We start from the raw sequence: 14,581 nt of genomic DNA, 5'->3' as shown, positions 1-14,581 counted from the left end.
TATTTTAGCCCTTGGCAATGCAGATGCTCATTGGAGCGCGTGACACGAATTGTGTAGTCAGCCTGTGAGTCTTAGTTTAACATGGGATACAGGTTAGATCTGAGTCTTAGTTTAACATGGGGTACAGGTTAGAACTGGGTCTCAGAGGCTAATCTCTTTCATTATTATCGTTGGCGTCATACATGTCCTAACAACCATCAAATAAGGTGTCATTAAGGTATTGATTGTTCTTATACCTTGTAGGTTTGAACTATACTCTCAGGTTGTGTCCCAAATGGCACCCTATTCCCTACATAGTGCACTACTTTTGACCAGGGCTCTATGGGGAATAGGGTGCCATTTGGGACACAACCAATGTGCACTTTTCAAGGTAAATTCACTTTTTTCAGGTAAATGTATGTTGTAAGCATGGAGTTAATTGCGATACGGACTAAGTGTGGCTTCACCTTGGGGACTTATGTTTGGCAAAGGTTGCAACACCTCACTCCTCCAGACCTGGTGGCTAACTCAGACGAATGAGAGTGGTTAAGAGTTTGGGATGAGGAGTCTGGGGCGAGGGGGGGAGGAGAGTGAGTTGCCCCTCTCTCCTTCCCTCCCCTCTCTCTATCACTCTCTCTCGCCATATCTCTCTCTCTCTCTCTCTCTTTTCTCTTTCACTCTCTTCTCTCCCTCTCCCCATCGTTTTTTCTCCTTCTCTCTCTTACACACAGCCTTTCGGCTGGTGACTTTGAAGTGGTGTCTTTGATTAAGGAGTTAATTAAAGAAAAGCTGTTTGTGAGGAGATACAGAGAGCGAGAGAAAGAGAGATAGGAAGAGAGGGAGAAAGACAGGACAAGGAAGAGCGAGTAGAGAGAGAGATAGGAAGAGAGGGAGAAAGACAGGACAAGGAAGAGCGAGAGAAAGAGAGATAGGAAGAGAGGGAGAAAGACAGGACAAGAAAGAGCGAGGAGAGAGAGAGAGTGTGTATGTATGAATTCAGGGTAAAATTCTCATCTGGTTCTCAAGTGCCGTGGTGCCATCGCTGAGTGAATTGATTGGATTGGCTGAGCTGGCAGTGGCATATGAGAAGGGCAGTTGCATAGAGTAGGCTGTGGTTCTGTGGAAGAGATGAGAGCCTAGTGCCCAGTGTTAGACTGATGTACTCTGGCCCCTCCACGCCAGCTGTGGGTGGGATGGATGGATGGATGATGAGCAATGACAAATGCATGTACATGATTTCTCTCCCTTTGTTCTTTTTCTGTCCCTTTGTTTCTCATTTCTCATTTCCTGCCTGACACACACCTCCCCTCTCACCTCTGGTCTCGCCTGTGTCACCTTCCTACTTCTCACCCACACACACCCACACACTTTCTCTCTCACCTTGTCCCTTTTCCGACCCTCCTCACCCCATCCTCCTCTCCCCCCTCCCCTTCCAGCCGGTGTTCTATAAGGGTGTGGCGGGCTCCCAGGTGACCCTGTCCAGCCTGGTGAACCAGAGCAGAGCCATGTTGGAGGAGCAGGCCCGCCACCTGCTGACGGAGACAGAGAGGCAGACCATGGGCTACTACGTGGAGGAGTACCGAGATGGACACATAGGGGTGGAGCAGCTGGTCATGGCCCTGTTTGAACTGCTCAACACACACGCCAAGGTGAGGATTGTGATTGTGGAGACACAGCGTGGGGCGGGTGTGTGTGTATCTTTTGCTTGTGTGTGTGTGTGCGTGCGTGTGTTTCAGAGAAAGAGCGAGAGAGAGAGACCGAGAAAGAGAGAGACCGAGAGAGAGAGAGACCGAGACAGAGAGAGAGACCGAGACAGAGAGAGAGACCGAGACAGAGAGAGAGAGAGAGACCGAGACAGAGAGACCGAGACAGAGAGCGAGACCGAGACAGAGAGAGAGAGAGACCGAGACAGAGAGAGAGAGACCGAGACAGAGAGAGAGAGACCGAGAGAGAGAGAGAGACCGAGAGAGAGAGAGACTGAGACAGAGAGAGAGACCGAGACAGAGAGAGAGACCGAGACAGAGAGAGAGAGACCGAGACAGAGAGAGAGACCGAGACAGAGAGAGAGACCGAGACAGAGAGAGAGACCGAGACAGAGAGAGAGACTGAGACAGAGAGAGAGACTGAGACAGAGAGAGAGAGACCGAGACAGAGAGAGAGAGACCGAGACAGAGAGACCGAGACAGAGAGAGAGACCGAGACAGAGAGAGAGACCGAGACAGAGAGAGAGACCGAGACAGAGAGAGAGACCGAGACAGAGAGAGAGACCGAGACAGAGAGAGAGACCGTGACAAAGAGAGAGAGAGAGAGACCGAGACAGAGAGAGAGACCGAGACAGAGAGAGAGACCGAGACAGAGAGAAAGACCGAGACAGAGAGAAAGACCGAGAGAGACCGAGACAGAGAGACCGAGACAGAGAGAGAGACCGAGACAGAGAGAGACCGAGACAGAGAGAGAGACCGAGACAGAGAGAGAGACCGAGACAGAGAGAGAGAGACCGAGACAGAGAGACCGAGACAGAGAGAGAGACCGAGACAGAGAGAGAGACCGAGACAGAGAGAGATACAGAGAGAGAGACCGAGACAAAGAGAGAGAGACCGAGACAGAGAGAGAGACCGAGACAGAGAGAGAGACCGAGACAGAGAGAGAGACCGAGAGAGAGAGACCGAGACAGAGAGAGAGACTTAGAATTGTGTGTGCATACATGTGTGCAAGAAACAGAAAGACAAATTCCGATGTGTTTTGCGTGTGTCTGTTGTTGTGAGGTGCATCGTGTGTTGGGTTCTTGTGTTCCCTCACTCATAGTGCTTATGGTGATTGCTTGCCTTTTCTCTGTACATCCATCACTTGAATGGCAAGTTTTGTGAGACTTTCCGTGATTTATGTTAAGGCTTTTGTGGTTGCTCAGACATCTGTTTTTCTCAGTTTATTAGAAAGCCACTTGTCTTTCTGTCAATGCCCTTGCCCTGCACCTCATATAAAACAATGATTTATCAAATGTATTGAATTCACAATTGGTAAAGTGCTTTAAACAGTGTTGTTTTGTTGCAGTCTGCATTCCACATGGTCTCCTGATGCATGTTATAGCTCCCTATAACCCTGTCTCCCTCCCCTCCCCCAACCCTCCTCTTAGTTCTCCCTGCTATCAGAGGTGCGTGGCCTGGTGACACCCCAGGATCTGGAGCGTTTCGATGGGATGGTGCTGCGCCGTGAGATCCAGGCTTTGAAGGCCCGGCAAGGGGGTGCCAGTGCGGCCGCCCTCCACCCTGACTCCCTCTCCATGGTTTCCTACCCAGATACTCTGGCCTCCTCGTCAGCCAGCTACATGACCTCCACCACCCTCAGCTCAGCACGGGTAGGAAGGCTGGGCCGCAGTGGACCCAAACTGTCTGTCTGGCTCTGTCTCTGTCTGGCTATGTTTGTCTGTCTGTCAGGCTGCCGTGTCCGTCTGGCCGTCTGTCCATCCGTCTGTCTGTATGTCTGTGAGAGTCTGAGTCACTCTTCATTTTTAGGTGTCACATTTGTCTCGAAGCAGACCGATTTGAAGGTGTCCCTGTTTGATGAGTTGTAGAGGATAGAGCTGTTAGGATGACATATCGTTCCTCGGAGTGCATGGGGCAAGGACAAGGGTTTCTGCAGGACAGAGGTGCTATGTCACAAATGCCACTCTATTCCCTATATAGTACACTACTTTTGACCAGGACTCTTAAAAGGTAGTGCTCTAACTAGGGAATAGGGGGCCATTTGGGACATCGTCAGGGATGAGAGCACTGTGCCCCTGCTGAGTTGGAAAGGGCCTAAACCAGGGATCATTAACTAGATCCAGCCGTGGGCCGATTTTTTTCTGCAATATGTAGACTGAAATCTAATTATTTCAAACCTTGCTTACGTATAATGTCACGTCTCTCTATTATCTCTCTATTATGCTCTATTATGCGTGGGAATACTTGGGAACAGATTTCTGAAATTAAAATCACTTGGGGCTGATTTTCTGGTGTTTTACAGTATTTTATGTCCAACAATGAAAATTCCACATGTATTTTTTATATTTTTAATTTTACCCTGTTTTTCTCCCCAATTTCGTGGTATTCAATTGTTAGTAGTTACTATCTTGTCTCATCGCTACAACTCCCGTACGGGCTCGGGAGAGACGAAGGTTGAAAGTCATGCATCCTCCGAAACACAACCCAACCAAGTCGCACTGCTTCTTAACACAGCGCGCATCCAACCCGGAGGAAACACCGAGACAGAGAGACCTGGCGACCTTGGGTTGTGTTTCGCGTGCACTGCGCCCGGCTCGCCACAGGAGTCGCTGGTGTGCGATGAGACAAGGATATCCCTACCGGCCAAACCCTCCCTAACCAGGACGACGCCAATTGTGCGTCGCCCCACGGACCTCCCAGTCGCGGCCAGCTGCGACAGAGCCTGGGCGCGAACCCAGAGTCTCTGGTGGCACAGCTAGCGCTGCGATGCATTGCCCTAGACCACTGCGCTACCTGGGAGGCCCACATGTTTTTTTTAAACCCTGGCCTAAACCCTTCACTAGAGATGAAAGAGACGTATTTATCTAGAAACTTCCTCCGTTTAACCCCGACTCCCCCCTCCCTTTTCAAACCCCCAGGAAAGACTGCTGTGGTTGATAGATATGATGGAGGTAGGAGTTGTTGCCAATTTTCTTATTTTACATCCATTTGCAGTGATTCTCTGCCTCTAATTTTGAAGTGAATACAGTTTGGAGTGCTTTAGTCTGCATTCATTTGTCAGGTTGCATAAAGACAATGGATATAACTTTTTCTGTTGATGTGACTGTCCTTTGGACATTTCTGTGTATCCCTGTGTGTGTTGTATGTGTGTGGACATATACTTGTGGGGACCAAAAAAATGTACAAATTGGGGACGTTTTGCCGGTTCCCACCATGAAAAAGGCTATTTCTACGGGATTTAGGGTTAAGGTTATAATTAGTGTTACGGTTAGGTTTAGGGTTAGGGGTTAAAGGTTAGGTTTATGAGTTAGGTGTAGGGTTAAGGTTAGGTGTAGGGTTAAGGTTAGGTTTTGGGGTTAGGGTTAGGAGTTAGGGTTAGGTGTAGGGTTAAGGTTAGGTTTTGGGGTTAGGGTTAGGAGTTAGGGTTAGGTGTAGGGTTAAGGTTAGGTTTTGGGGTTAGGGTTAGGGTTAGGAGTTAGGGTTAGGTGTAGGGTTAAGGTTAGGTTTTGGGGTTAGGGTTAGGAGTTAGGGTTAGGTGTAGGGTTAAGGTTAGGTGTAGGGTTAAGGTTAGGTTTTAGGGTTAGGGTTAGGGTTAGGTGTAGGGTTAAGGTTAGGCTTTGGGGTTAGGGTTAGGAGTTAGGGTTAGGTGTAGGGTTAAGGTTAGGTTTTGGGGTTAGGGTTAGGAGTTAGGGTTAGGTGTAGGGTTAAGGTTAGGTTTTGGGGTTAGGGTTAGGAGTTAGGGTTAGGTGTAGGGTTAAGGTTAAGTTTTAGGGTTAGGGTTAGGAGTTAGGGTTAGGTGTAGGGTTAAGGTTAGGTTTTAGGGTTAGGGTTAGGAGTTAGGTGTAGGGTTAAGGTTAGGTTTTAGGGTTAGGGTTAGGTGTAGGGTTAAGGTTAGGTTTTAGGGTTAGGGTTAGGAGTTAGGGTTAGGGTTAGGGTTAAGGTTAGGTTTTAGGGTTAGGGTTAGGAGTTAGGGTTAGGGTTAGGGTTAGGTTTTAGGGTTAGGGTTAGGAGTTAGGGTTAGGGTTAGGGTTAGGGTTAGGTTTTAGGGTTAGGGTTAGGAGTTAGGGTTAGGAGTTAGGGTTAGGTGTAGGGTTAAGGTTAGGTGTAGGGTTAAGGTTAGGTTTTAGGGTTAGGGTTAGGAGTTAGGGTTAGGTGTAGGTTTAGGGTTAGGAGTTAGGGTTAAGGTTAGGTTTTAGGGTTAGGGTTAGGAGTTAGGGTTAAGGTTAGGTTTTAGGGTTAGGGTTAGGAGTTAGGGTTAAGGTTAGGGTTAGGAGTTAGGGTTAGGTTTTAGGGTTAGAGTTAGGAGTTAGGGTTAAGGTTAGGTTTTAGGGTTAGGGTTAGGAGTTAGGGTTAAGGTTAGGTTTTAGGGTTAAGGTTAGGTGTAGGGTTAAGGTTAGGTGTAGGGTTAAGGTTAGGTTTTAGGGTTAGGGTTAGGAGTTAGGGTTAGGTGTAGGTTTAGGGTTAGGAGTTAGGGTTAAGGTTAGGTTTTAGGGTTAGGGTTAGGAGTTAGGGTTAAGGTTAGGTTTTAGGGTTAGGGTTAGGAGTTAGGGTTAAGGTTAGGGTTAGGAGTTAGGGTTAGGTTTTAGGGTTAGAGTTAGGAGTTAGGGTTAAGGTTAGGTTTTAGGGTTAGGGTTAGGAGTTAGGGTTAAGGTTAGGTTTTAGGGTTAAGGTTAGGTGTAGGGTTAAGGTTAGGTGTAGGGTTAAGGTTAGGTTTTAGGGTTAGGGGTTAAAGGTTAGGTTTATGAGTTAGGTGTAGGGTTAAGGTTAGGTTTTAGGGTTAGGGGTTAAAGGTTAGGTTTTAGGGTTAGGGTTAGGTGTAGGGTTAGGGGATAGGAGTTAGGGTTAGGTGTAGGGTTAAGGTTAGGTTTTAGGGTTAAGGTTAGGTTGTAGGGTTAAGGTTAGGTTTTAGGGTTAGGAGTTAGGGTTAGGAGTTAGGGTTAGGTGTAGGGTTAAGGTTAGGTTTTAGGGTTAAGGTTAGGTTGTAGGGTTAAGGTTAGGTTTTAGGGTTAGGAGTTAGGGTTAGGAGTTAGGGTTAAGGTTAGGTTTTAGGGTTAAGGTTAGGTTTTAGGGTTAGGAGTTAGGGAAAATAGGATTTTGAATTGTGTGTCCACCCACAAGGTTAGTAAAACATGACTGTGTGTGTTGATGTGTGTGCGTGTCTGCGTATGTGCGCATGTGAGTGTGCGTAGGTTCGTCATACATGAGCATGCATTCTGGTGTGTGCTTGCATGCATGTGTGTGTATGTGTTTCCCTATTCGCAGTGCATACACACACATTGTTTCTGCCGGAGTAATTACAGACAGTCAGACTGTCCACTATTGATGTCTCCTTCTGGGGCGCAAACCAGAGAACAACACTATTAACCAGCTAGCTATGTCACACACACACTCAAACAAACAAACAGGCATTCACGTACACACACACACCAAGGCATGTGCAAACACACACACACACACACACATATGCGCACACACACAGATTCACAGACTCAATACACTCTGGACAGTTGAGATAAGCTGCAGCTGTCTTACCATAGTACACCATGGACAAGGCCAGACCTCCAGACCTGTATGTGTGTATATGCGTGTGTGTGTGTTCGTGTGTATATGTGTTTGTGTGTGCGTGTGCATGTGCATGTGTGTGGTCTGGACTGTGGCCCAGCTTATAGTTGTTTATGTTTGAGTCACAGTTGAATGCTGCTGCTACTGTTTTGGAGAGATTAGTGAGTCTGGGGGATCACAAATTGGATTTATCAACTAGACACAAAATGAGGTGTACAGTCACAAACCCAATCACATACACACACTGACAGCTGATCACATGCGTGTGCATTCACACACACACACACTCTCTCTCTCTCACTCTCTCTGTCACACACAAACACATATAAATTAACAGCTTCCTCTCACCATGCACATGTGCAAGATAGATGGAGGTAAGTAATCCCCGTGCCGATAGTGAGTGTATAATTAGTAGGGTTTTGTTTTGGTACAGGTAGAGTTTAATGAAGGGCACTGCTGCTTTGAACTCACTAACAGTGAACAACACCATGCAGATATCTTTGGTTCCAATTCGTGTGTTTGCACTTTTGGTTGTGTGCCGTGTGTCTGTGCCGAATACCCACCTGTGGTATTGCGTTCCAAGCATAGAGATTTGAAGGTGCGATACAGAGGTAAAGAGGTGTGTGTTTGTTCTATATCTACCTCCCAAAACTTTGAGATTGGAAGGTAGATTTAGAATGATATTGAGTTATTTTTCCTCCCACGGAGAGATGGAGCAACTCCTACGAAATGCAATTTGGATCAACATTTGCTTTGGGATAAACAAGCAGCTGTGTTTGTCATCTGTTCACGTACTCTCCCTCGTTCTCCCTCCTCTCTTGCTCTCTCCCTGTCTTTCTTCTCTCTATCCCCTCGTCTTTCTCTCTCTTTCTCCCCATGTTCTCTTTCTCTGTCTCTCTATCCCCTCGTCTCTCTCTCTCTCTCTCTCTTTCTCTCTCCCTCTCTCTCTCTTTCTCTCCCCTCCCCCCTCTCTCTTTTCCGCTCTCTTACTCTCTCTCTCTCTCTCTCTCTCTCTCAGAATGACAGTACGGTGGAGAGTAATGGGGGGGATACTCAGGAGAGTCTGGATGCGCTGCCTGACATATCTCTGGTGAGCCTTGCAGTAAGACCCAGACCCACAACCTCATTAAGATGGACAGAGCAGAAGATGGAGGGTTAGGGAAAAAAACAACAAGACTGAGAGGAAACACCGGATATGCAGTTTTATATATATACAGTATACATACATCATAGTTCTGATTTCTTCACTATTCTTCTCCAATGTAGAAAATAGTAAAAATAAAGAAAAACACTGGAATGAGTAGGTAGTGTCCAAACCTTTGACTAGAACTGTATATATACAGTGGGGAAACAAGTGTTTTGCAGGTTTTCCTACTTACAAAGCATGTAGAGGTCTGTAATTTTTATTATAGGTACACTTCAACTGTGAGAGACGGAATCTAAAACAAAAATCCAGGAAATCACATTGTATGATTTTTAAGTAATTATTTTGAATTTTATTGCATGACATAAGTATTTGATACATCAGAAAAGCAGAACTTAATGTTTGATACAGAAACCTTTGTTTGCAATTACAGAGATCATAGGTTTCCTGTAGTTCTTGACCAGGTTTGCACACACTGCAGCAGGGATTTTGGCCCACTCCTCCATACAGACCTTCTCCAGATCCTTCAGGTTTCGGAGCTGTCGCTTGGCAATACAGACTTTCAGCTCCCTCCAAAGATTTTCTATTGGGTTCAGGTCTGGAGACTGGCTAGGCCACTCCAGGACCTTGAGATGCTTCTTACGGAGCCACTCCTTAGTTGCCCTGGCTGTGTGTTTCGGGTCGTTGTCATGCTGGAAGACCCAGCCACGACCCATCTTCAATGCTCTTACTGAGGGAAGGAGGTTGTCGGCCAAGATCTCGCGATACATGGCCCAATCCATCCTCCCCTCAATACGGTGCAGTCATCCTGTCCCCTTTGCAGAAAAGCATCTCCAAAGAATGATGTTTCCACCTCCATGCTTCACGGTTGGGATAGTGTTCTTGGGGTTGTACTCATCCTTCTTCTTCCTCCAAACACGGCGAGTGGAGTTTAGACCAAAAAGCTCTATTTTTGTCTCATCAGACCACATGACCTTCTCCCATTCCTCCTCTGGATCATCTAGATGGTCATTGGCAAACTTCAGACGGGCCTGGACATGCGCTGGCTTGAGCAGGGGGACCTTGCGTACGCTGCAAGATTTTAATCCATGACGGCGTAGTGTGTTACTAATGGTTTTCTTTGAGACTGTGGTCCCAGCTCTCTTCAGGTCATTGACCAGGTCCTGCCGTGTAGTTCTGGGCTGATCCCTCACCTTCCTCATAATCATTGATGCCCCACAAGGTGAGATCTTGCATGGAGCCCCAGACCGAGGGTGATTGACCGTCATCTTGAACTTCTTCCATTTTCTAATAATTGCACCAACAGTAGTTGCCTTCTCACCAAGCTGCTTTCCTATTGTCCTGTAGCCCATCCCAGCCTTGTGCAGGTCTACAATTTTATCCCTGATGTCCTTACACAGGTCTATGAGAGCCGGAATTCTTACTGGTTGGTAGGTGATCAAATACTTATGTCATGCAATAAAATGCAAATTAATTACTTAAAAATCATACAATGTAATTTTCTGGATTTTTGTTTTAGATTCCATCTCACAGTTGAAGTGTACCTATGATAAAAAATTACAGACCTTTACATGCTTTGTAAGTAGGAAAACCTGCAAAATCGGCAGTGTATCAAATACTTGTTCTCCCCACTGTATATTAAACAGCATAATATGTGTATATATATATACATAGCCTTCTTTCTTTCTTTCTTTCTTTCTTTCTTTCTTTCTTTCTTTCTTTCTTTCTTTCTTTCTTTCTTTCTTTCTTTCTTTCTTTCTTTCTTTCTTTCTTTCTTGTGGAGGAGTCTGTTTACAGACAGATATTAGTTCACACCCTCTTCCTGTTCCTCCTCCTACTCCCTCCTTACTAAGGAGGAACTAGTTCTCTGTTTGACACCTGAGGTAAAAGCTATAATCACCTACCACGGTTACCAGAGCAACGGTAACCGATGTTGATGGGAGGTTGTGTTGGTTCCAAGGTGATGTAATGTGGGACACAGAAAGCAGAGACCTGAAGAGTCTTAAGAACACTTGAACTCCATTCAGCCAGAACATATTTGTGTTAGTTCTGATTGCTTTCTCTTATTATTTATTTTCACCAATCACTTCATTCATTCTCTGGCCACTCATGTTGCTGTTTTCGTTGTTCATTTCACCGTTGGTTTTGGTTGGAGGGGAGAGCTTGTTGCCGCGGACTGGGAAGGTGTAGCCTGAGGTTACACAAAGACCATAACTGAGTCCTGGCCTGACTAATTCAGTTGTGTTGAGTTCTGAGGCGTGACAGTTGGTTGTGTGTGTGTGTGTGTGTGTGTGTGTGTGTGTGTGTGTGTGTGTGTGTGTGTGTGTGTGTGTGTGTGTGTGTGTGTGTGTGTGTGTGTGTGGAATGATGAGATGAGCTGTAGTATATGAGTGTTTTATGGGATGAGGGGAATGTGATTTATTTGTTCTCCTCTTACCTTAGGATGAGGTGCACTCCACGTCCGAATCTCCCCCCACCTTCAAACCCCCACCCCCCCCAGGGGTGCAGAGACGCCCCAGCAGACGGGACCAGGTCAAAAAGCTTCCCTCCTCCGAATCCTCCCATTCTGGGCTCTACTTCACCGCCCCCTCCCGTAACCCCCCCATTGACCAGAGGGGGGAGCAAGGACCCCCCTCCTCACCCAAGGTCCCCCATAAAAAGGATACCTCAGTCCCCCCTAAGAGGGACCCCTCTGCCCCCCCTAAGGAGGAGATGGCAACTGCCCAGCTCTCCATGGTCAACAAGCACCCTATAGGCCCCTTCCCCCGAGTCCAGTCCCCTACTAGGACCACCAAGCCTGCCGCCCCCTCTCCATCTCCACCCCCTCCGCCGCCGCTCACTGCCCCATTCGCACCCCCTCCGCTTCCCCACAGCCAGGACAAGTCCTCCCCTGGCTCCAACAAACAGCACTTTGTCATGGTGGAGGTCCATAGGCCCAATGCAGAGTCTGATGTCAACGAGGTGCGGTCACTCCCCCAGGCACGAGGTAAGAGGCATGGGGGACAGCCAGGATTACTGAAGGGAGGAGGTTGGAAGTTGGACTCCGAAAACCATGAGAGCTGATTTGGACGCAAAGGATTGGTTACACAAATAAGAGGAAGTGCATGTCTATGTGTACTCATGGGTGTATGTGTTTCTACCTGAGTGTGTCCCTATGCCAGTCTCTAACCTCCTGCACCCATCCCCCCACCCCCCAGGTGCCAACCTGTCCCAGCTGTCAGACAGTGGACAGACGCTGAGCGAGGACAGTGGGGTGGACATTGGCGAGTCAGGGCGTTTCAGCAAGGAAAGCAGTCCTCGTCCCGGCCGCATACGCCCCCCACGACATCCCCAGGGGGCAGGAGGGGACACCCCCTCCAAACCGGTGAGGAGGACACACCAGCGGGAAGAGTGAAGACACAGAGAGAGAAAAGAGGGAGATGGATGGAGGGTTGACTGGATGGATTGGTGGATGAATGGATGGATGATGGATGGTGGGGGGGGGAGCCAAAAGTGACAAGAATGACAAGAAGAGAAATAGAGCCAAGTTGTCTTCTTTCACTTCTCCCTTTGTCTTGGGGCTCGTTCTCAATCCTAACTGTGATTTCTTTGTGTTTTCTTCTCTCTTTTGTGCACATAGTTTTTCTTTCTTTGCTCATTGACTCATTTCTGTGTCCTTTCAAAGATTTCTCATCCATTCAATCATATCTCATACTGCAGTAGAGGTCTCTCGTGTCCTCTGCCTGTCCCTTTATGCTTATTGCTGATTGGTGGTTGGGTGGAAGGGAAATTGTTGATTCGTTCCAAACTGAATGGGTGGACCAATAGGTAACAAAGGTGCAAAAGAAAAGTGTACATGGCCAGACCAGGCAGACTCTCCAAGGTGAATATCTGAGTAAAAAAGCTGAGTTATGTTATCCACCCTCTCTCTCTCTGTCTTTTTGCAGCCGGGTCTCTTGGAGCCCACCTCCACACTAGTGAGGGTGGCAAAGAGTGCCAGCACCCTCGGCATCGCCATCGAAGGGGGTGCCAACACACGCCAGCCCCTGCCACGCATCGTCACCATACAGGTGGGTGTCAAACAGCCTAACATCCCTCCATCTCAAGTCATCTCCAAAATGACAGTTTGCCTGGCAATCCCCGGCACCTGTCAGAAATGATCCAACCATGGTACTGTTTTGCGACTCTGCGCTGTCATTGGTCCGTGCCGCCTCCTCTTCAACACCTGGCTACGCAACGCAGCCTCTGTCAGATCAGTCTGCGTTTACATGCTGGAAGTAGAGAACTCAAACAGAGCTTTTAGAGGTTTATAACCTTCAGAACACAAGTGTTTATTGGAAATGTCTCATCCTCAGAGAGTGGGGTCACAGCCAGGGTCTGCCATTCAATGGCAATTCTGGAGCAATCAGGGTTAAGTGCCTTGCTCAAGGGCACATCGACAGATGTTTCAACTTGTTGGCTCTGGGATTCAAACTAGCCACCTTTCGGTTACTGACCCAATGCTCTAACCTCTCGAACCACTAGGCTACCTTCCGCTCCACATGTGGCACGTTCTGTGTTGGTATGCTAGTGAGAAACTGCTGCAAAGAGGGAGGGGTTTATATTCAAATATTGCAGTAGCCATGGCAACAGGGTCGAACATAAACCCTGTGATCTTGTGGCTGAGGTAAGATGTCTGTTGGGGGCTAGTTCAAGATGGCCCGAAAATATTTTTGGTTTCTCGAATTGTTCTGGCAATTCTGACATAGAAACGTCATTGGGAGGAAGGATGTTTTGATTGGCTTTGTACATTTGTTTCACACATGTTTTTTAATGATGAAAGTGGCCATTTTAGGCCTATGCATACCTTCTGTTTGACCCTATGATCTGTGAACTGTACACGAAACAGACAACATCTTGGTGACATTATGCTTCTTATGTGCTCTCAAATATGGTGGTGCTCATAAAATGGATCAGAACTTTCCAGCCTCTCTGGAAATGTGATGTACTTGTAGAGTACGTATATTGTTCCAAATAATGTCTTAAAAAGACAAAATCCAAAATTGTACTCTTGAGATGTCACTATTAATATATTTAATGTTGAATAAATGAATGTGAACATTTCTATTTCCGAATCTAGACATACTGCATATGTTAGAGCAGTATAACGTCACCAAGATGTTGTCTGTATCGTGTACAGTTCTCGGATCACAGGGTGTTACAGGAGGTAAGGGCCTAAAATGGCCCCTTTCATCATGATAAAAAAAAGTGGTAAAATATCAAAATCAGGTCAAACATCCTCCCTCCCAATGAAGTTTCTACATGAAAATTGCCAGAACAATCTGAGATACCCCAAATGTTTAAACCTTGCCAGGTGCTTGACATGAATGGATTACTCTAAGAGTACATCAAAATGTTTTTAGCTTTGTTCCAAGCACCCTTTAGTTTGTTTACGCAAGAAGATAAAAGTTGAGCATGTTCTCTCGCTTTACCTGAAAGAGTACATCCACTGAGAGCACTGACCATTATGTGGAATAAAAGTGTTGCCACCTTGGCTGAAGGCCACAGCTATAAGAAGCTGAGGGTAATAACAGTGAGTCTGGCTCTAGCTCTGTTCTGCTCTGATTTGTCTGTGCCTCTATTGATTAGCATAAAGACTGAGGAGAGAGGAGGGCTGGGAAGGGAGCTGTGCTGTTCTCTGGAGTTCAGTGAACCACTGAAAGCCCCAGCTCGAAAGATGCTTTGGTGAGAATGGCGTGAAAGGCTAATGAAAAATAAAAGAGCCACTGATTGCGAGGAGAGCGACAAAGGCTCTTGCTGGGAAATCAGCATATTCAAAATCAAAGAGAGCAAGAGAGGGAGAGAGGGAGAGGGAGAGAGGGAGAGAGGGAGAGAGGGAGAGAGGGAGAGGGAGGGAGGGGTGAGAGATATACAGAGACAGAACAGAATATGTTATACAGTGTGTTAATAATAAAGGGGACGTGGACTGAGAAAGGGTGCAGAGAAGGGGAGATAGGGGAGGAAGAGAGAGAGAGAGAGAGGCGGGCTAGCGACAGACAGGCATGAGTGGGTTTTAATTCCGGGACCGTAGCTCTCCTCATCAACGGCTGTAATGGAAATGCACAGACAAAATGCATGAGCCATGATATATGGACGCGCTCTCCTCTCTTTTGTCTAATCCCCCCTTTCTCTTTATTTATGTGTTTTTTTCCGCTTTTCACTATCTTAGGAGTTG

At 47.0% G+C, this 14,581-nt stretch overlaps 1 protein-coding gene across 1 annotated transcript in view; it reads left to right on the top strand.

The window, feature by feature from the left end:
- The window catches only part of whrna (whirlin a), a 132,218-nt gene that overhangs the window by 116,037 nt on the left and 1,600 nt on the right, over positions 1–14,581 (top strand). Inside the window, exons 6-11 of the mRNA XM_090227035.1 lie at positions 1,416–1,628; positions 3,113–3,334; positions 8,263–8,334; positions 10,831–11,374; positions 11,586–11,752; positions 12,315–12,437. Coding sequence (XP_090083161.1) covers positions 1,416–1,628; positions 3,113–3,334; positions 8,263–8,334; positions 10,831–11,374; positions 11,586–11,752; positions 12,315–12,437 — 1,341 coding nt within the window. The remainder of the gene's footprint in view (positions 1–1,415; positions 1,629–3,112; positions 3,335–8,262; positions 8,335–10,830; positions 11,375–11,585; positions 11,753–12,314; positions 12,438–14,581) is intronic.

Source organism: Oncorhynchus mykiss, chromosome 29, assembly GCF_057628025.1.
Source record: "Oncorhynchus mykiss isolate SJ-2025 chromosome 29, ASM5762802v1, whole genome shotgun sequence".
Lineage (NCBI taxonomy): Eukaryota > Metazoa > Chordata > Actinopteri > Salmoniformes > Salmonidae > Oncorhynchus > Oncorhynchus mykiss.
Note: the sequence above shows the minus strand (reverse complement) of the source record. Positions and strands in the feature narration are given on the sequence as shown.